Source organism: Balaenoptera borealis (assembly GCF_965194805.1).
Source record: "Balaenoptera borealis genome assembly, chromosome: 1".
NCBI classification, from domain to species: Eukaryota; Metazoa; Chordata; class Mammalia; order Artiodactyla; family Balaenopteridae; genus Balaenoptera; species Balaenoptera borealis.
The window spans coordinates 177,624,025-177,644,481 of record NC_138860.1 but is presented as its reverse complement, the minus strand read 5'-3'; the positions used below and the strand labels follow the sequence as shown (position 1 = coordinate 177,644,481).

At 51.0% G+C, this 20,457-nt stretch overlaps 1 protein-coding gene and 1 long non-coding RNA gene across 3 annotated transcripts in view; one reads left to right on the top strand and one right to left on the bottom strand.

The window, feature by feature from the left end:
* Nucleotides 1-20,457, top strand: part of ALPL (alkaline phosphatase, biomineralization associated) — a 60,064-nt gene that overhangs the window by 29,763 nt on the left and 9,844 nt on the right. Inside the window, exons 1-6 of one of the 2 annotated variants that reach the window (XM_082398557.1) lie at nucleotides 887-1,032; nucleotides 10,738-10,901; nucleotides 15,412-15,531; nucleotides 15,836-15,951; nucleotides 17,078-17,252; nucleotides 18,012-18,187. In XM_082398557.1, coding sequence (XP_082254683.1) covers nucleotides 10,841-10,901; nucleotides 15,412-15,531; nucleotides 15,836-15,951; nucleotides 17,078-17,252; nucleotides 18,012-18,187 — 648 coding nt within the window. In that variant the 5' untranslated portion in view covers nucleotides 887-1,032; nucleotides 10,738-10,840. Of the gene's footprint in view, nucleotides 1-886; nucleotides 1,033-10,737; nucleotides 10,902-15,411; nucleotides 15,532-15,835; nucleotides 15,952-17,077; nucleotides 17,253-18,011; nucleotides 18,188-20,457 lie in introns of those variants that run through there. The other variant, XM_082398556.1, reaches the window with a different exon arrangement.
* Nucleotides 1,998-3,904, bottom strand: LOC309631718. The gene is made up of 2 exons (XR_014246440.1): nucleotides 3,816-3,904; nucleotides 1,998-3,491 (listed from the first exon to the last, which is right to left on the bottom strand). It is a non-coding gene; the product is annotated as an uncharacterized lncRNA (long non-coding RNA).

Genomic DNA, 20,457 nt, shown 5'->3' with positions numbered 1-20,457 from the left:
CCCAGAGCTTGCTTCCTGCTGCCGAGCTGCCTCTTTGGTCACTCACCATTGACCCGCCACCCTTCCACCCACCTACCCACATTCCTGCCCAGCCAGCCGGCTGTGCACCCGGCTCTGCCAGCCGTGGGGCTGCCAACATCCACGGAGCAAGATCCCTGCTTTCTAGGAGCTCACCCCATGGTGAGGAGGCGACCACCCATGGTTCTCTGACTCTGATAAACGTGACCAAGGTCTCGAGCGGCTGGGTTTGGGGAGCTTGGGGGGGAACTGTAGCTACCGCCTGGGCTGGGGCTGGGTGATGGGAGGACTTTATCGGGTGGACAGCAGGGAACATTCCAGACCAGGGAACGCAGTGTGCAGAGGTGCTGAGGCTGGAGGTGCTCAGGGGGACAGCTGGCTTTTCATCACAGCCCTAAAGATGCAGTGGCTTGGCAGCAGGCAGGGCTGACGCCAAGCCTCCCCAGGCAGGCCCGCGTCTGTTTTTTTGTCGAGATGAGGTGCTGTCTGCAGCGGCTAGAGGTCTGAGCCTTGCTCTATACCAGCACCTGGCCTACTGCCCTCTGGGGAAGTCCCTCCTTGGGTCTGACCTGCAGCCTACCCTGACCAGCACACATTCCTTCCAGAGCCTTCACCCAGAGGCTGCTTTATGGCAGCCATAAATAACTTCCATCAGTGAATGAATAGAGTCCCGGCCAACAAGGCTTGCCAGAGACGCTGGGCTTGGCTGAGAGAGTGGTTCTATGTTCCTTCTCTCTGACCCTGCAGGTGAGATGTTCCTGGGCTGATCTTTAGTGGCACTCCCTCCCCCAGCAGCTGCTGCAGCCCAGTTTGATGTTGCAAGACCCCCTTCAACGCCCCTCCCATTCCCCACGTCCCCCCGGAAGCACAAGGAACATTAAGCCCTTCTCTTCAGCCACAGCTCCTTGAAAGAGCCAAGAAGGCGCAGCTGACAGCCCAGAGGGCACTGGCTCCGAGCTAGTTCTGATTGTTCCCTGTGTGTGTCTACGGGGAGTAGGAGCTGGGAGGCCTGGGGTAAGTCTTTCTTCTTCTTTAGGCCTTAGTCTTCCTCTCTGGGCAATGGGATAATGTCTAAGGCAATGTTTCCCAAACTAATCTGCTCATAGGATGACTTTCCAGGCCCTGCCCTGGGAGATTCTGACTGAGAAGTTCTGGGGGGGAGGTGGGGCTGGGAATTAATTAGGGGGGAGGGGTTGTTATGTCTCTTTAATCTCTTTTAAAGTTTGAATACAGCCACATCATGACACCTTCTCCTTCTCAACACTCCCTTAAATCTCCTCAGCACTTTATCACACCTAACAATATGGGCAGGGTAGGGGTTATTAGCCCCTGGATGAATTTTTACATATATACACTTTTTTTTTTTAAGTTTTCTTTTTTTTAAATTTTTCTTTCTTTTCTTTCTTTCTTTAGGCTGTGTTGGGTCTTAGTTGCAGCACATGGGCTCTTCGTTGTGGCACACAGGCTTCTCTCTAGTTGTGGTGCATAGGCTCTCCTTGAGGCGCGAGAGCTCAATAGTTGTGGCACGTGGGCTTAGTTGCCCTGCGGCATGTGGGATCTTAGTTCCTCAATCAGAGACTGAACCCGCGTCCCCTGCATTGGAAGGCGCGTCCCCTGCATTGGAAGGTGGATTCTTAACCACTGGACCGCCAGGGAAATCCCATACATATATACACTTTAAACTATCAACACCTCCCAGATCATTGTAAAGAATACTTCCATCACCCACCTCATACACTTCCTAGGCTATATACCTCCCTGGGTACCACTTGGGAATAGGACTTTTCCCACAATCACCCCAAGTGATTTTTGTAGTCTGGGACATTTGGGAAAATCTGGTCAAAGGACCCTTCCCAGCTCAGACATTTTTGGACTGTGTCCTCTAGACTGGGGGTTCCCTAAGGACAAATAACTGTCCCTCTGGCCCCACCAGGTACTGCTGGTGAGCACAAGGTGAAACTTCTTGGATCTCGTATTGATTTATTAGGCTGGTGAGTAGGGGAGCCTTAGAGGGTGTCCCAGGCCTGGGAGCTGGATGGGGCGGGGAGGGTCCCTGGGTGAGCTGTGGTGGAAAGAGTCTGGAGTAGGGGTGACCTGGGTAGGTCCTGTGTGGAGTCCTGTGCAGGGCCAGGCTCAGCACCTCCCATCTGTGTGACCCTGGGTCATCTTCACCATGGTCCCCTGGGCCTTTATTCCCTCACCTGGAAAAGCGGACAACTGTATCTAGTGCTCACTTGTTAATAAGGATTAAAGTAATATCAGGTATATTCAGTGCCTGGCCCGCCTCTGGGCTCTCCTGAATGGGAGATGGATGTTAGGAGGATAAGGCAATGGGCTCACAGGTGCATGGACTGACCCAGCATCACACAGCTGGGAAGTGATGGAGCTGGGACTTGGACCAGACTTGCTGGCTATTTGACAGCTGACCGAGTGACTTCCCTGATAAGCCTCAGTTTCCCCATCTATCAGTGGGGCTAATCACTCCACCCTGCCTGTGTCACTAAGGTGTGGTGAAAATCTGATGCAGTAGGAAGATCTGATACAAAGTGAGAAAGAAAAAGGTTTAATGGAGTGATGCGATGGGTTTCCTGTTGTCATGGTGAGCTCAGTGGCCTTTCTGGGGCCAGGAACAGGGCCCCTCCCTTGGCACCGAGAGGGTAAAAGCATCTCCCCCCAACCTTGGGTGCTTTGTACCTTGGGATCTGAGGTGTCCCAAGAGGCAGGAAATATAATGGGAAAAGGCCTGGTCTCATAGGCACATAGCTGGGGTTGCTTCCGGGCTCTGTGTGTGTCCAGTGGCTTCACCTCTCTGAGCCTCAGCTTCTGAATCTGTAAGATGAGAACCATAGTCACCATCCTGAATTGATGAGATGTTGTCGGAACCCAAGAGAAAATGAAAAAGGGGTTGAGGACACTTTGGAAGCAGAAAAGACCCCTCCAGGCAGGTGACAGCTCAGCTACCTCCAGCCTGTATGTGCTGACTCTCTGGTGACGGCCAACACCTGGCTGAGACTTGACTGAAGCCTCCTTGCTGCCCTGCAGGGCTGGTGCTATCCTAGATCTGAGGCAGTGCAGGAGCTGGGGTTACAGCTGTGGAGGCCAGCAGATCTGGGTTCAAATTCCAACTCCATCTTTGCACCTCTGAGCGTCTGTTTCCTTCATCTGGAAGTGGGGATGCTAGTATCTAGCTCATATGTGGCCTGGCACACAGTTGGTGCTCAGTAAGAGCAGTTGCTCTTATTCTGGACATGAGTTCACCCCTCTGGCTGATTCAGTGCAGACTCAGGTTCCTGGGCATGTAAATGGGGTGGAACGGCCACTGCTGCTGGGGAAAAAACTATTGTGACCCCAGATAGGGGTTCCTTTCCTTCTGTGCTTTTATCCCACAAGGTGCCCAGCACAATGACTGGCACATAGTAGTGCTTTTTCCTACCCTGGCTGGTCAGGAATCTCCAAGAAATCAGAGACCGTATCTGTCCTCCTCCCCACTGAGTCTTTTTTTTTTTTTTAATTTTTTTTTTTTAATTAATTAATTTATTTATTTATGGCTGTGTTGGGTCTTCGTTTCTGTGCGAGGGCTTTCTCTAGTTGTGGCAAGCGGGGGCCACTCTTCATCACGGTGCGTGGGCCTCTCACTGTCGCGGCCTCTCTTGTTGCAGAGCACAGGCTCCAGACGCGCAGGCTCAGTAATTGTGGCTCACGGGCTTTGTTGCTCCGCGGCACGTGGGATCTTCCCAGACCAGGGCTCGAACCCGTGTCCCCTGCATTGGCAGGCAGACTCTCAACCACTGCGCCACCAGGGAAGCCCCCCACTGAGTCTTTAGTACCTAGAACAGAGCCAGGTACATAGCACGTACTCAGTAAGTGTTTGGGAATAAAGAATGAATGGACAAAGAGGAATGAACAAGCCTCAGGTGGGGAAGGACTGGGCTGGGGGAGGGGAGCCCCATGGATTGTCCTCCCTCCCATGTCACCCATCCTGGGCTAAGCCCCGAAGATTAACCCCAGGGAACAAAGCCAGGTCACAGCCACTGACCCAGAGCTTTGGAGCAGACATCCAAGGCTAGTGTGACTAGGTGTTACAGGTTGTGGTGGCTACTCCGTGGGGCCCTCTTCACTCAAGATGGCCCTCCTGTCCCCCACCATGGACGTGGTCCTCACAGCGGTCCTCAGCCTCCTCCTCCTGGTGCTGACCTTGAGCCTGGTCTGCTTCTTCACCTGCCGCCTGGCCAGGCCGCTCAGGTAGAACTCACCCCAGCCCGACTCCTTCCTCTGCCAGATCTCCTGCCCTAAATTCATTTGGCTTCTATTTGCTCTTGAGGGATAGTGGAAGGGTGGGCACCGGTGTCTCTCCCTCTCCGTGGTGGGGAAACTGAGGCCCAGAGAGGTTGAGTCAGCTTGGGATCGAATTGCACTTGGCCATGGACTAGCTGAGATCCTTTGCTCAGTTTCCTAAACTGTAAAACAGGAGCTAATAACACTTGTGAGGATTAAGTGAGATGCCCAAGAAGTGGTAGTGATTCTTATCAGTCCTATTGTTCTGTCATTTGTCCTGGACCTTTTGAGACCCAGCCCAGGGCTGGCTTTCTGCCCAGCTCCAAAGGGCTCCAGTGCCCTCTGTCCCAGGATGCTGAGTCAGTCCCCAGGGCCAAGGCCCAGCCTCCGCTCCCTCCCCTGACCTGCCAAGTGGCTGCTTCTCCTCCAAGGCCAGAGCCCAGTCAGGGCATCTGCACACTTGTCATGAATAATCAGGGCACGTAGCTGGGAGCCTGGCAGAGATGGTTCGGCTGGGAGGTGGGGAGCGATGGGGCTGGCACACACCCGGAGGCTCCATTATGAACTGGTAGAGCATTGGCAGAGGGTGGTGGGCAGCTGGGGCCCCCGCAGCCCCAGGCTGGGCCCCACGGAGCCCATCACCTAGGGCTGCCAGAGAGCGGACTTGGAGCCTCTGAGTAGGGGCGGGGGCCGCGAGGAGGAGCCAGCAGGGGAGACTCTGGCTCCTGAAGGGTTTCCTAGATTCTCCTTTCCAGGCAGAGGCAATGGGAGAAGGCACCTGTCTGTCTCCAGAACAGGCCCTTCTCAATGCCACATCCCTGGGGTCAAAATTCAGAGCATTCCAGCCTGAATCATGGAGCTTTTCATTAAGTTAGCATTTACAGAGCTGATTCTATGTGCACGGGGTTGGGAGTCAGAGATGGAGAAGAGATGGTCTTTACTCTCACAGAGTGTCAGGCTAGCAGAGAAGAGAGACAAATAAGAATAACCGTGCAGGGCTGGATGAGCCCATTAGAGCTCCTGGAGCCACGCTTCACTTTTATTTTTCCTTATTTATGTGTTTGCTTTGGACCTTATTTATGTGTTTGTTTTGGACCTGCGGTGCAGAGGGTTGAATAAGTCATATTCCTCAGTGCGTGGGGTACTATCATGAGCTCAGTTTTTGTTTTATTTGTTCATTTTCCCCTTCATCCCTGCTCCCCAGTACCAATCCCACCACCCTCCAAAGGTCTTCATGCTAGTATGCTTTATTTAATATGTTGTTGAATTTATAAGTGTCCTTGCAAGTAACGCTGTGTTGTATATATGAGTGTGGTTTACACTGACATACAAACTACTGAAATCCTGTGTTTTTAAACTCCACCCATCCTACTGTTTTAACTTCTAGTTTTAATACTACTGCCACATAGATATTGCCCCACCACTCTTTACAACTTCCTTCCCCTAGTTATGGACCTAGAGGTTGCCCCCAAATCTTCTAATCATAAGCCAGTGTTAAAGGGAATATGCCAAAAGTTTCTTCAATAAATATGATGGTTCTGTAGGTTCTTTTTGATATATAAAGTCTTTATCAAGTTAAAGAAATTATTTCAATTCCTGGTTTTCTGAGGGCTTTTATCATATAGTTCTCTACATCCCCATTCCCTCTTCTTAAATGATCTTGTAAGTTTGATTAAGGCTTTAAATGCCACCTTTATGCCCAGGGTTCCCAAGTGTATACCTCTAGCCAAGAACTCTTTCCCGGTTGCCAGATGCCTATATGCAACGGTCCGCTTAACATCTCCACTTCATCTTAAACTCAACATGTCCAAAACCACGCTGCTGATTTTCCCCACCAAATTTACTCCACCTCACACCTCAAAACACCGCCCCGAATGCTGAAAGGCTGAATGCTTTTCCTCTAAGATTAGGAACAATATGAGGATGTCCACTCTTGCCTCTCCTATTCAACATGGTGCTGGAAGTCCTAGCCAGCACAATAAGGCAAGAAAAAGAAATAAAGGCATACAGATTGGATAGGAAGAACTAAAACTGTCCCTCTTTGTCAGTGACATGATTGACTACACAGAAGATGGCAAGGACCCAGGTTCAGTTCCTAGTCAGGGAACTAAGATCCTGCAAGCTATGCGGCACGGCCAAAAAAAAAAACAAAACAGAAAAGGGACTTCCCTGGGGGTCCAGTGGTTGAGACTCTGCACTTCCACTGTAGGGAGCAGGGGTTCGATCCCTGGTCAGGGAACTAAGATCCCACATGCTGCACGGCGTGGCCAAAAGAAAAAAAAAAAAGCAATGCTATTTTAATGGCTCCCCCCAAAGTGCAATACAACAGTATAAATCTAACAGGATCTGTATGTTGAAGACTATAAGATTTAAATGCACAGAGAGACATATTGTCTTCATGATTGGAAGACTGAACATTGTCAAGATGCAGATCTTCCCCATATTGATCCACAGATTTAATACAATATCAATCAAAACTATACCGATGGGGCTTCCCTGGTGGCACAGTGGTTAAGAATCCGCCTGCCAATGCAGGGGACACGGGTTCGAGCCCTGGTCTGGGAAGATCCCACATGCGGCGGAACAACTAAGCCCATGCGCCACAACAACTGAGCCTGCATGCCACAACTACTGAAGCCCATGCACCTAGAGCCTGTGCTCCGTAATGAGAAGCCTGTGCACCACAGCGAAGAATAGCCCCCACTCACCACAACTAGAGAAAGCCCACGCACAGCAACAAACCCAACGCAGACAAAAATAAATAAATAAAATAAATTAATTAATTAAAACAAAAAAAGCTATAGTGATGGAGAACAGACCTGTGGCTGCCAGGTACAGGCATGGGCAGCTTCTGGCTACAAAGCGACAGCACAAGAGAGTTTTTTGGGCTGGCAGAACTGTTCTCTATCCTGATTGTGGTGGATATCCTTGTGGGTATCCATATCCACGAATCTATCCATGTGTTAAACTTCAGAACCTTCATCCTGTAGTTGGTGAACCAGAATCGCCACCCTTGGAGGATCCCCGTGGTAACCTCGTTGCTAATTCTGTAATTGGCAGCTTAGTGGTTAGAGCTCAGCTCTGCTACCTGCTTGTTTGTAACCTTGGGCGAGTCACTTTTCCTTTCAGAGCCTTGTTTTTCCTATCTACAAAGGAGATCATACATCTCCCTCTGTCTACCGCATAAGTTATTATGGTGAACATTTTATCAGTGTCCTTTAGGGATTGTTCATATAATCTCTCAGAGAGTAGTGTTTTTATTTTATTGAAGTATAACATACAGCAAAATGTCTGTATCCTCAATTGACAGCTTGTTGGATTTTCAGATTGAACCCACCCATATAAGGCAGAGAGTGCCTTTTTTTTTTTTTTTAAATGTTCAATATTCACTTTCTTGTCGCTGCCATAACAAATGACCGCAAACACAGTGACTTAAAACAATACGAAGTTATCCTCAGTTCTGGAAGTCAGGAGCTCCAAGAGAGTCTTTGGGGCTGAGAATCAACACATTGGTGGGGCCGTTCCCATCTGGGGAGGCTCCAGAGAGAATCCGCTTCCTTGCCTTTCTAGCTTCTGGAGGCTCCTGTATTTTTTGGCTTGTGGCCTTTTTCCTCACAGCCAGTCGCTTAGCATCTTTCTTCTCTGAATCTTCTGTCCTCACTCAGCCTTCACTTCTGTGTCAAATCTCCCTCTGCCTTTATCCTGTCTTGTAATACCCTTAGTTGGTTTTTATACTTTTTAAAAAATTCTTTTAAATTGACGTATAGTTGATGTACAATATTATGTAAGTTACAGGTGTACTGTATAGTGATTCACAATTTTTAAAGGTTATTTTCCATTTATAATTATAAAATACTGGCAATATTCCCTATGTTGTACAATATATCCTTGTAGCTTATTTTATACATAGTAGTTTGTACCTCTTGATCCCCTACCCCTATATTGCCCCTCCCCACCTTGGGTTTTATACTTTATATCAGCGGTCCCCAACCTTTTTGGCACCAGGGACCGGTTTTGTGGAAGACAGTTTTTTCACGGGGAGGGGGGGAATGGTTCAGGTGGTAATGCGCGTGATGGGAGCAGTAGATGAAGCTTCACTCGCTCGCACGCTGCTCACCTCCTGCTGTGCGGCCTGGTTCCTAACAGGCTGAGGACCAGTACCAGTCCGAGGCCCGGGGTTGGGGACCCCTGCTTTATATCATTAGAATCACACTATATATACTCTCGGGTCAGCTTCCTTCACTCAACCTCACCTTTGCAGGATTCATCCATGTTGGTGTATGGAGTTCTCAATTATTCATTCTCATTGTTGTGTGTGGATTACCTTCTTGTGAACCCACACAATGTATTTATCCATCCTGCTGAAGATGGACAGAGTTTTGAAGCCATTATGAACAGGGCTGATATGAACATTCTTATATATGTCTTTTGGTGAATACGTGTACATTTCTGTTGACGTTAAATGGGTCAGAGGGCATGTGTATGGTGTCACCTTGGTAGTACTGTCAGTTTGCCAAAGTGGTTGTACCAATCTACACTCTACCAGCAGTGAACAGATACTCTGGTAGTCCCAATTCCTTGCCAACACTTGGACTTTTCTTCACACACAAAGGGAGGATTTTGGGGTGATTCCTCCCTACCTCCACTTCTTAGAGCACTGACTTTCAACTGATGATGTAAATACTTACTGTGCCAAGCACTGGAGTGGAAACAAACAAGGCAAAGTCTCTGCTCTTAGAAGCTCCCAGTGTGGTAGGTGAGATGGACCAGGAGGGAATTACTTTCAAAACAGAGAAGTACATGCAATGATTGTATTGATGTTGTATATCAATTTAATAACTTTTTTTCTGATGTTAGAATTTACTCTAGTAATGTTTGGAAAAACTAAAGTAGGCTTAAAGAATTAGAAGTCATCTGAAATCCTACCACTCAGAGTTAAGTGCTGTTAGATGTTAGATGAAAGGTACTTCCTTTCAGTTCCTGTGCTTTCCTTCCTGCCACCTGTCCCTGCCCCGAGCCAGGTTTTTAAGGAGCCAGGTGGACAAGGAAGGCAGTAGAAAAGCACCCGAGTGCACTTAAAAAAAATTTTTTTTGGCCGCACCTCGTGACATGCGGGATCTTAGTTCCCCGACCAGGGATCGAACCCGTGCCCACCTGCAGTAGAAGTGCAGAGTCTTAACCACTGGACCACCAGGGAATTCCCTCCATGCACATTTTTAAGGTTGAATCAACATCCCTTTTTCCAGTTAGAGTGGTTTCTTACCTAACAGCCCACTCTGTCTAATGGTAGAATGTTGTGTATCACTGCCATTTCCCACAACAAATGAAATGATCATTTTTATCTTGATTTTGGTGGAAATAATAACATTATTTCCCAGTGAAACTCTTGCCATTTAAAATTCCTCATCTTCCAGTAACATTTGTACACAACATGGTTAGTATTTACATTTCGCAGCTGCCAATGGGATTATCCCATGTGATCCTAACAGGATGACCACAGTTTAAAAACTTTCTTAGGCCATTAATACATGCTCATTTTAGGCAATTTGGAAAATTCAAAAAAAAAAAATTAAAGAAGAAATAATCATTCACAGTCCTACTGCCCAGAGAAAACCAGTTAACATTTTGGTGTATTTCCTTCCAGTTTTTTTTTTTAATAACATTTAAAAAAAAAAATTATAAAGGTAACATCTCAACACAGAAGGAAAATTTGGAAAATGCAAAAAAGACAATGAAAACATAATGAGTCATCTAAAATGTCACTGCCCAGAAATGGCCACTCTTATAAGACAATCTTTTCCTGTATGTCCCTCCTGTGGTTTTTATATCTCTCGCCATAAATGACAAGCTCTAGAAGAGAACGTAGCAAATATAGTTGTTCTGTAAGAGCAAATGTAGGTGTCCCTGTAAGAAAAGGTGGACCCTTTGTTTTGTCTCTGATGTGCTTGGGACATGGGTAATTCAAGGCTAAAGGCTGATGTTCTAGAGCAGTGCTTCTCAAAGTGGGGTCCACAAACCAGCAGCAGCAGTAGCTGCAGCACCTGGGAGCTTGTTAGAAATGCAGTTGGAGTCTCTGGGCGAGGGGTGGAGGGTACTGGAATCTGTTTCAGCAAGCCCTCTAGAAGATTCTGATGCATGCTGCAGTTTGAGAAGCACTACACAGAAAGTGAACACTGGTGGGTTCTGGGCTTCAGGTGGATTGAAAGTGGGAATTCACTTGGGAAAGGAGAAGGAACCACTTTGCAGCATGGAACTCATTTATGCCTATACAACTGTTTATGTGATTAAGCTTCTTGAGGGAGGGACCACCTAGGTTTTGCATCTAAATGCCTAGTCTCTTGTAATAGGTGAATAATGAATGAATCAACAAATGAATAAGTGAATGAACAAATGAACTCTGGAGCTGTGACCTTCATGTCTTTTTTTTTTTTTTTTTTTTCCTAGGATTGGAACATCAATTAACTACTGACCACTGGCAGCCCACCCTTCCCACCCATATCCATCATACCTCTGGGCTCCAGAGAAAAAGCAGGTCTTGGAGTGCACCATGATTTCACCATTCTTAGTGCTGGCCATTGGCAGCTGCCTTACCAACTCCTTAGTGCCAGGTAGGATGGGGGGCAAGGGTGGAGGGAGGGGGAGACATGGTGCAGGAAGGATAGGATGAGGGCAGTGTCTGTGTTCAGGGTCATAGAACCATCCAAAGTATTTAAGAGCTGGAAGCAAATGTTCAGAGCAGGAAATCCCAGCCTCTACATGTGCTAGTGTTGGAAAGGTCACTCTTTTTCTCTTTATATTATTCTTTAATTGGGGTTTCTATTCTCTCTTACCTCAAAGAATCTGAAATAGAACTTATTCTATAAACTCTTCCAAGTCGTGGTATGTTAAGTCTCCTGTTGGTTTCGTCTGCTTAACTCTCCCTCATGATAGTACATTTCCTTATATTTTGTAATTCTTGCTTGTAAACGCACCTTCAACAGTTTTGTTGTTGTTGTTGTTTTGTTTTTGTTTCCTGTTGTAAATTCGTACAAAAGTGTTTCTACAGTGCAGTATTACGTTTGATTCTTCAACTAATTCTCTGAGAGTACTTATTTATTTATTTATTTTTATTTTTGGCTGTGTTGGGTCTTCGTTTCTGTGCGAGGGCTTTCTCTAGTTGAGGCAAGCGGGGGCCACTCTTCATCGCGGTGCGCGGGCCTCTCACTATCGCGGCCTCTCTTGTTGCGGAGCACAGGCTCCAGACGCGCAGGCTCAGTAGTTGTGGCTCACGGGCCTAGTTGCTCCACGGCATGTGGGATCTTCCCAGACCAGGGCTCGAACCCGTGTCCCCTGCATTAGCAGGCAGATTCTCAACCACTGCGCCACCAGGGAAGCCCGAGAGTACTTATGTTAATTTCTCAGTTTTTGGTTCTTACACTATAAATTCCGGCTCAGATTTGGAGTTGAGTTCACATTTTTATGACTGGCTTTCCGTCCCCATCCCTTCCACAGCTACCAGGCAAAACATGTACCTGAAAATAGTTTCAGCCTAGGCTTGTATTTGGTCTGACACCGCAAGGGTCCTTCAGCCTCAGCTCCTGTTTACCTTTCTGGTTTTGAATACCCTCTCAATTTCCGCCTCCTGGGGATTTCCCTTCCCCCTTTTCTTCCTTTTTCAAGTTATATACTGTTCTTGATTTTTTTTTTTTTTCCAGCATTTCAGTGTCTGTTGTAGGAGGGGAGCCCTCCTTGGCTCAGTCCATCATGTGGCTGGAAGTCCCACTTGCCCTCCCCGAACCTTAATTTCTCCATCTGTCCAGTGGAGATGATAATCTCTCCTCCTTCGGGCTGTTGTGGGAATTATAAGGGACAGTCACAGTGCAGGCAGGGAGTGGGTGCTCGTAGGAAGAATATATTTCAACAGATGAGGAATTGGGATTCAGAGAAGGGACTGGCCCTCCCAGGTCACACAGCAAGTCAGTAGCAGCCCTGGGGACTGAACCTGAGCTGCTAGATTCCCAGGCCACTGCTCCCTCTGCGATCCCATGATGCCTTTCGGCTTGTGTCCTTGGGGGCCCAAGGTCACCCTGGGACCGAGTCCCTGCTTTCTCAGCACTCACAACCCACCTGAGCGAAAGGTGAGCAGATGGATGAAATATGAGAAGACGAAAAGGCGACAAAATGAAACATCTTCAAATATTCAGCGCTTCAGTTTTTTGTATGTTTCATTTTAGTCATTCTGATGGGTCTGTAGTGGTGTTACATCACGGTCTTTTCCTTTTTTAAGAAAATTAGGTGTAACTTACAGCAAAGTGCACAAATCTTAAATGTATAGCTTGATGAGTTTTGACATATTTTTGTACCCATGTAACCATCACCCGGATCAAGAAAGAATATTGATCATGGGACACCAAGGGCTTTCCTGTGCCCCTCCCAACCACTGCCCCCGCCCCGCCCTGCCCCAAGCCAGAGGAAGTGACTAGGCTAACTCCTGTCACCTTAGTCGAGTTTTGCCTGTTTTGAGCTTCGTATAAATGGAGTCATACAGTACGTACTGACAAGCACTCTTCACGTAGCATTCATTACAGCACGAGCATTTCTGAGTGTCATTTAATGGTCTCCAAAAACAATGGCCTCCTGATACTCAGTTGTCCAAAGCCACCGTTGTTTAAACCAGTCCTCTGACAATAAAGTCAGTTTGACACCCACTGAACCCTTCTCGGACCCTGGGATGGCGCTGGTGAAAAAGACAAGGGCTCTGCCAGAGTCCCAGTCTCTCAGGGAGCAGGCACAGCAGGGAACTGGCAAACGGGTAACAGGGCTCACCTGGAGAAGTAGCAACGGGAACGGGGAGGCTGATGGCAGCCCAGCCCCGGGGGTGCTGTGCCAGGTGCTGCGGGGAGGGCAAGGTGGGTAGAAGTTCATCACCACCCAGATGGCACCCAAATGGCCAAAGAAGCTCCTTGACCAAAGCCCTGGCACCGTGGTATGTGGGAGGAAGGCGGGGGGGAGATTGAAACCCGCCCAGAGCTAGTGGGATCCCTGATCAAAACCACTAGCCCAGGGAGTTTGGGGTTAGCAGATGCAAACTGTTACATGTAAAATGGAGAAACAACAGGGTCCTACTGTAGAGCACAGGGAACTATATTCAATATCCTGGGATAAACCATAATGGAAAAGAATATGAAAAAGAACGTATCTATGTGTATAACTGAGTCACTTTGCTGTACAGCAGAAATTAACACAACACTGTAAGTCAACTATACTTCAATTAAAAGATAAATTTATAAGAAAAGCTTATATTTGGAAATAAAACAAACCCAAGTTTAAAAAAAAAAACAACACTGGCTCAGGGCACTTGCCCAGGCTTTACCTCACTTGATCCTAGAACTGCCTGCAAGTAGCTATGTCCTCCCATTTTTCTGGGGCAGAAACTTGAGTGGCAGGAACTTGCCTAAAGGCGCACAGCTGGATGGAAGGGCCAAGGCTCTCCGGGCTCCAGCTAGGGACCATCGCCCATGAGGTCTGAAATTGGGGAGCTTCAGAAGAGAGATGTGGCGCTGGGGGCTGCCAGCGTGAAGGTGGGGGACTAAGGCATCAGGGTGGGGATGGGACCTCTAGGGGGAGGGGTGGGGCGTGGATGGGTCCCAGGCTTGAGGTGGAGAACTGCTTCCTTCTGTCTCCTTGCCTGCGCTGCCTGCCCCAGGCCCAGACAGCCATGGAGATGTGTGGGTTTTCTGTTCCCCCGCGGCTCAGTCTCAGAATCCTGTTTCCTCATTCCGCAACGTGGAGGAAGTAATGGTAGCCACCCTGTAAGGCTGTGGGGAGGGGAAGGTACTGTTGCCGTGTACGGGGCGCTTGGCACGAGCCTGGGTACCGTGAGTGTGTAAGAAAGGAGAGCTGCGCTCTTCACCCGCACAGCATGGGCCTGTGTCTTCAGCCCATGAATGTGTAACATGGCCTTGGACAGGACCCTCCCACCTCTGCTGGCCTCAGCCTTCCATCCATGCAATGGAGGCCACTGAAAGAGAGAATCCCCAAGGAGCTCCCCTCTCTAGGCTTCTGTACTTCCATGGGCAGGTTTGATGGGGCCCGAGTACAGAAGACAAACCAGCAGATGGTGGCAGGGACCCCGACCCCTGTGGACAGGGATCCTGGGCCTCTGCTTGGAAGAAAAGGGGATTCCAGGACTTACTGGGGTGGGGGGGCATCGATCCTCTCCTGTGGGTCAGGTGTGTCGCTTGCCTTATCTAAATCCCGTCCTCGTGAAGACCTCGAGAGGGAGGTACAAACACCTGCATCTGACAGGGAGGAGACTAAGGTCCAGGGAACTCACTTATCCACAGAGCTGCTGCTTGGCACAGATGCAGTTCTAACTGAGGACTGTCGGGCACTAGAGTGTTCTTTCCACTGGAGAATTGACGACTAGACTCATGGACATGAGAGAGAGAGAGAGGAGAGGGCATTCCTGGTTCCCAATTTTTCTCAAGATTAGGGACACAGAACGTCTTCTTTGCTAATTTATCCTTACAGGAGTGAGGCTGTTCTCGGCTACTTTAAGTTTGATACGTTAAACAACAGGCAAGTCTTGCTTTCCAGCACAGCTAAATAGCTGTTGCTAAGTCAGGTTCCTGCGGAGCCTACTTTAATGAATAAGCCAAGCAGAGTTTATAATTGATGGCTGGATACATCTGGGGGCTCTTGCAGTTGGAAATAGTTTGTTCTCTTGAATAAGTTAAACATCACCCTCCTAATTGTGCTAGCACAATTCATTTGCTGCCTTAGCACAATGTCTCTCTGCTGGGTGGAAGGAAAGAGCGTGGGCTTTGGAGTGAAGCCCAGCTCTGCCAGTGTCTGCCAGAGCAGTGTGGCCTTCTTGGGCAAGTCGCTTGGTGTCTCTGAGCCTTGGTTTTTCCAGTCTCAGATGTGGGTAGAAGACCCACGGTCCACAGGCTCGTTTGGAGGGTGGGACTGGCATAGGTTTTGCAGATCTCACGCCGGCTGTCTGAGATGGGCAACTACTGCTTCCTCTGCCGAGTCCAGGCAGCCTTCTGCAATGAGAAGTTGGCGTCTGTAGTGGCTGGGGATGGGAAGCTGCCCCACCCCCTGCCAAATAACTCTGCCTCTCTGTCGGTACAGAGAGAGAGAAAGACCCCAAGTACTGGAGAGACCAAGCTCAGCAGACCCTGAAAAATGCCCTGAGGCTTCAGACTCTCAACACCAACGTGGCTAAGAATGTCATCATGTTCCTAGGAGACGGTGAGGCCTGGGGGCCCAAGGGAGGGGCTGGATGGGGGCCCAGGGAGCCAGGCAGAGGTGAAGCTGGCTGTGTTGCAGAGGCTGGGGCCCTGGGGGCATGTTGAAGAGGATGGGAGAGCCAGGCTGTGAACCCCGAGGGTCTCGGGACGGAAGGAGGAAAGGGGCCACCCAGTCATGCTCTGGTGCCCACTGCTCGGCCTGCCTTGGCACCTAACTCTAGGGAGCTCTGGGTGCCCAAGAGGGCTGATTGGAGAGGCTGGGAGCCCGAGAGACTGAGCCCCCCCGCCCCCCGCCCCCGCCACAGGGATGGGCGTCTCCACGGTGACGGCGGCCCGCATCCTCAAGGGTCAGCTCCATCACAGCCCGGGAGAGGAGACCAGGCTGGAGATGGACAAGTTTCCCTACGTGGCCCTCTCCAAGGTGAGCTCCAGCCCCAAGCCTCCCACCTCTAGGAGGAAAGGGCAGGGGAATGGCATTCGCTGGAACCCTCAAACCTGCTGGCAATGCGGTCAGCCCTCCCACGGGCTCTGTGGCCCCTCTGTGAAGTGAGGACAGTAGCGGCTGCTTCCCAAGACTCTGGGGATTTCAGCTCATTGATTTCAAAATCTATTGACGCATAACATACATAGAGAGAAGTGCACCGGTGTACAGAGTGAATTTTCACAAACTTTGCACATGTCTGTATGACCAACATCCAGGTTGAGAAACTGAACATGACGGCAGCCAGGGGTCCCCCCTCGCCCCCCTCCAGTCCTTGCTCCTTGACTTCTAACACCATAGATTAGCTGTTCCTGCTTTTGTATTTGACGTAAACGGGATCACGCAGTGTGTACTCTTTGCATGGGGTTCAGTTACGTTCGTTCTCTCCCAAGGCGGCTCAGATGGAAAGTGGTAACTTTGTTTCTGGTGTTGTAGTTGCTGGTGGCGGTGGTGTCACATAATAAAGGTCCTTTAGACACTCTGGGCCAGACCCTGGGCTCCCTTCTGGGGGAATAGCAGGGACTGTAATGTTTTCTGGCCTTCAAGGAGCTCTCAGGCTGGTGGGGCAGGGAGACAGGCAAATAGTTTCAGACCAGAGGTCTGAATAGTGGGGGGGCGGGTCCCCATTTCCCCATCCTAGATCCTGCCTCCCCCTAACTTTCCCTCCCCTTCCCCAGCCTCCCTCACTCCCTCAAGAACCCCCTCCGTCTCCCTTCTCCACGGCTCACCTGCCTCCCCCTCCCCCTTTCTGGCTTTTGCAGCCTCAGACCCAGAGAGAACTGACCCAGCCCCCATTTCTCTGCCAAACGAATCTCCACATATTGGAACATTGTGTTCCCGCCCCTTCCTGCTACCCTGGCTGCCAGGGCACAGGGCGTGGGCAGGAAGCAGGCAGCTAGGTGATCCTGTGGCTCCGGGGGGACCTTGGTGGGTAGCAGGGCTCAGCCAAGGCCGCGGGAGGCCTCTGTCTCCCTCGTGCCCAGGCCCCATGGTGTGAGTGGGGGTCGGAGGGCAGCAGAGTGGGCCAAGGCTGGGCCACCTCCTGACCCTCCTTTCCCTCCTGCAGACATACAACACCAACGCTCAGGTCCCTGACAGCGCGGGCACCGCCACCGCCTATTTGTGCGGGGTGAAGGCCAATGAGGGCACCGTGGGAGTGAGCGCAGCGACCCAGCGCACCGAGTGCAACACCACTCAGGGCAACGAGGTCACCTCCATCCTGCGCTGGGCCAAGGACGCAGGTGAGTGGGGCGAGTGGTGGGGAGTGGGCCTGGCTCTGTGGCCTGTCTGAGCCTCTTCCCAACCGTACAGTGGGGAGAGGGTAGAAGAAGATGCTCTCCAGGGCCCTTCCAGCTCTGAGGTTCTGGGCCTCTGTGAAATAGTCATGGATTCCTTTCCATGACAGCGAAAGCTAGTGGTTTAGGGGGTCACTCAGGTGTGCGTTTGCTCCCAGCTCATTTCCGTGAGTCTATTCCTTTGACTATGAAATGGGCATGAACACAGAGCCCCCTCCCAGGTTTAGTGTGAGGAAGGTCAGGGACGAGCCCAGCACTGTTCCCGTGGGAGTCCAGTAAATGTCTACCCCTTCTCCCTTCCTCCTTGGAATTGGGAGGCCCTGGCACGTGCCCCCAGGGACTTTGGAGTCAGGCTGTGAGGCCGGCTGACATAGGTGACAGAACCGCACTCCACCTGAGAGCCCTGCGGAGGGGCCCTTGTGTTCCTGCAGGGTGGGGCTCTGCGGGGTCCGTGGTGGGGGGGAGGGCTCCAGCCCAGGTGCTCACAGCTCAAGGGCCCTCAGGAGGGGCGAGGGTCACAGAGGCAGAGTATCTGAGCTGCCTGGATATTCGGAAGCCACCGACCCCACCTTTAGTACGGCTGGGGAGACTGGGGCCCAGGCAGGCAGCAGAACTGACCTGTCTTTAGCTAGGAGAGGGAGGGGGAAGACAGCTTGGACACGCCCATTTCCAGACGAAGCCAGCCCCTCCTCTCCCACACCCCAGGGAAATCCGCGGGCATCGTGACCACCACGCGAGTGAACCACGCCACCCCCAGCGCCGCCTACGCCCACTCTGCTGACCGGGACTGGTACTCGGACAACGAGATGCCCCCGGAGGCCCTGAGCCAGGGCTGCAAGGACATCGCCTACCAGCTCATGCACAACGTCAGGGACATCGAGGCGAGTGCGGGAGTGCAGCCAGAGTAGGGGCTTGTGGGTCCGAGGCCTCAGGCCTAGACTGGCCCGGGAAAAGCAGTTTGGCCTGGCTCCCCACGCACCTGGGAGGGCTCCCAGCCCATGAGGGGATTTGCAGCTGGGGCAGGGAGGCACTGTAGGATTCCTCCGCGGTGGGGCCGAGGGATGAATCCTGATGTGGCCGCCACCACACCTCAAGAACCAGGCGCCCAGGGATTATTCTGTAAATTGGAAACTGGCGCTGCACTGGAGCGTGGGGGTGACACAGTGCCATCTCAGGGGAGTACCTGCCCTGTACATTCCCACATGCACAGACAGGCACGTGTCCCGTACCCTCAGGCAGCATGCCCAGAGAAAAGGTGGTATGGGCCGTGGTTAACCCGAGCTCTTACTTTAAAACTTGGGTTCCAATCCTTGCCCTGCTGCTTGCTAGCTGTGTGACCTTGGGTCAGTTACTTAACCTCTCTGAGCCTTCCCTTCTACAACCCTTTTGTGAAATGTACCTACCTTAAAAGCCCATTGCAAGATCTAAATAAAATAATCCCTGTAGAGTTTAGCCCTGGGCCCAATGCCTAGTGAGTGCTCAGAAAGTGGTAGCATTTATGCACGAGCAGCCACATGTCCCTGCCCTGAAACACCAGCTTTGACATACGGAGCAGGCTTAGCACATGTGCACCCCAGCATTGTCCACCTGATGTTCAGATGGGTCCCTACTCTCTGTTCTTAAATGAGAACCTCTGGCTTGTTCCCTTTTCAGACTCTTGTTACCTACTGCCAGGGGCTGGTGAGGAGGTGAGGGGACTTCAGCCCCCAAGCCTAGAATGGGGGTTCAGTGAGGCTCAGAGAGCCCCCAGGTCCCTCCTACCCCTTACCTCTGTTTCTACCTCCACCAGACAAACTTCCTGGCTCCCAGACCCACCCTCTGCCCCCGCATGCCATCCCCCCAATTTCTAAGTGCCACCTGGCCCCTCTTCCAACCCCTCATTTTTCTGAGCAGTGGATTGAGTTGCCCCTCTCGGGACACGTACTCCTGTTGATCGCTCCTAGCAAGTGACCGTCTCAGGCAAAGCCGCCGTTCTGACTTTGCCTGTACCTGACTCATGTCCTGGGGCAAGTCGCTTCCCCTCCCCAAGCCTCAGTGTCCCCACCTGTGCAACAGGGACAGAGAGCCCCACCTGCCCCCTCCCAGGGCCGCTGGAGGCTGAGATGAGGTCATGGATGTGAGAACATTTGTTGTACAAGCACAGGGTGTAATTACGGGCTGCTCTTGAGAGAGATTTGGCAGCAACAGCCTGAGAAGGGGACAGGAGCTTAAAGGAAGGCTTCTCTGGTGGGGGCGGGCGGGGGGGAGGGGTGATAATCCGCGGAGGCCGCTGGGGGATGAGCTAGGGCGTGAGTGGGGAGGTGGGGCAGCTGTGGGGACTGCCCCTCCTCCCTCTCCTCTCTCAGCCTCCTCATCCTTCTCTCTCCCCTCTGCGCCTGCATCACCACCACCCCAAAGCCCCCCAGCCCCCAGGCTGTACATGAAACAAAAATCCTGGTGTCCGCCCTGAAAATAAATATCTTTTGCTAAAAAAAAAAAAAAAAAAGAAAAAAGAAAAATGAAAGGCACAAACCCAAACCCCAAAGCCAAACAGCAAGTCTGTTATTTGGGAGTTTAATGAGTGTGTGAAGTGCCTGCTGGGGCTGGAAATGATGAGGCCCCAGGCAAGAAGATTGGGGGCTTCATTTTCCATTCTGAAAATGCCAAGGGGTCAGGTTCTGTGGGAACAGTTTGCGGGGGCGGGGGGCCAGTGACCCGGGGTCCCCTTCTCCTTTTTTAACAGCCTGCCCTACCCCCAGAGCTCCTGGCTGGAGCTGGCAGTGAGGAACTTGCCTCCGTGGAACTACTTGGATCTCTACTGCTTCTGGCCGTTGAGAATACCTTCCACGGGAGGCCAGCCCCAGGTGCCAGGACTGCATCACTGCATTTCCTCCTGGGACAGTCCAGTGGCTGGGACAGTCCTGTGCGTGGGCGTTACTTCGTTTTATAGTTGAGGAAACTGAGGTGCAGAGAGCTTAAGTGACAAGCCCTTGGTCAAGATGCAGTAGAATCAAGATTCAAACCCAAGTCGGACTTCAGAGCTCTTTCTGGTTCCCCAGGATCCAGGCTGGTCCTGGGGCCAGCCCGTACCCCCCCTCACCTGTACCACCTGTACCACCGGCCTGGACTCCTGGCTCCCCCTCCACCCTGTGGAACCTGGGTTCTGAGGAGG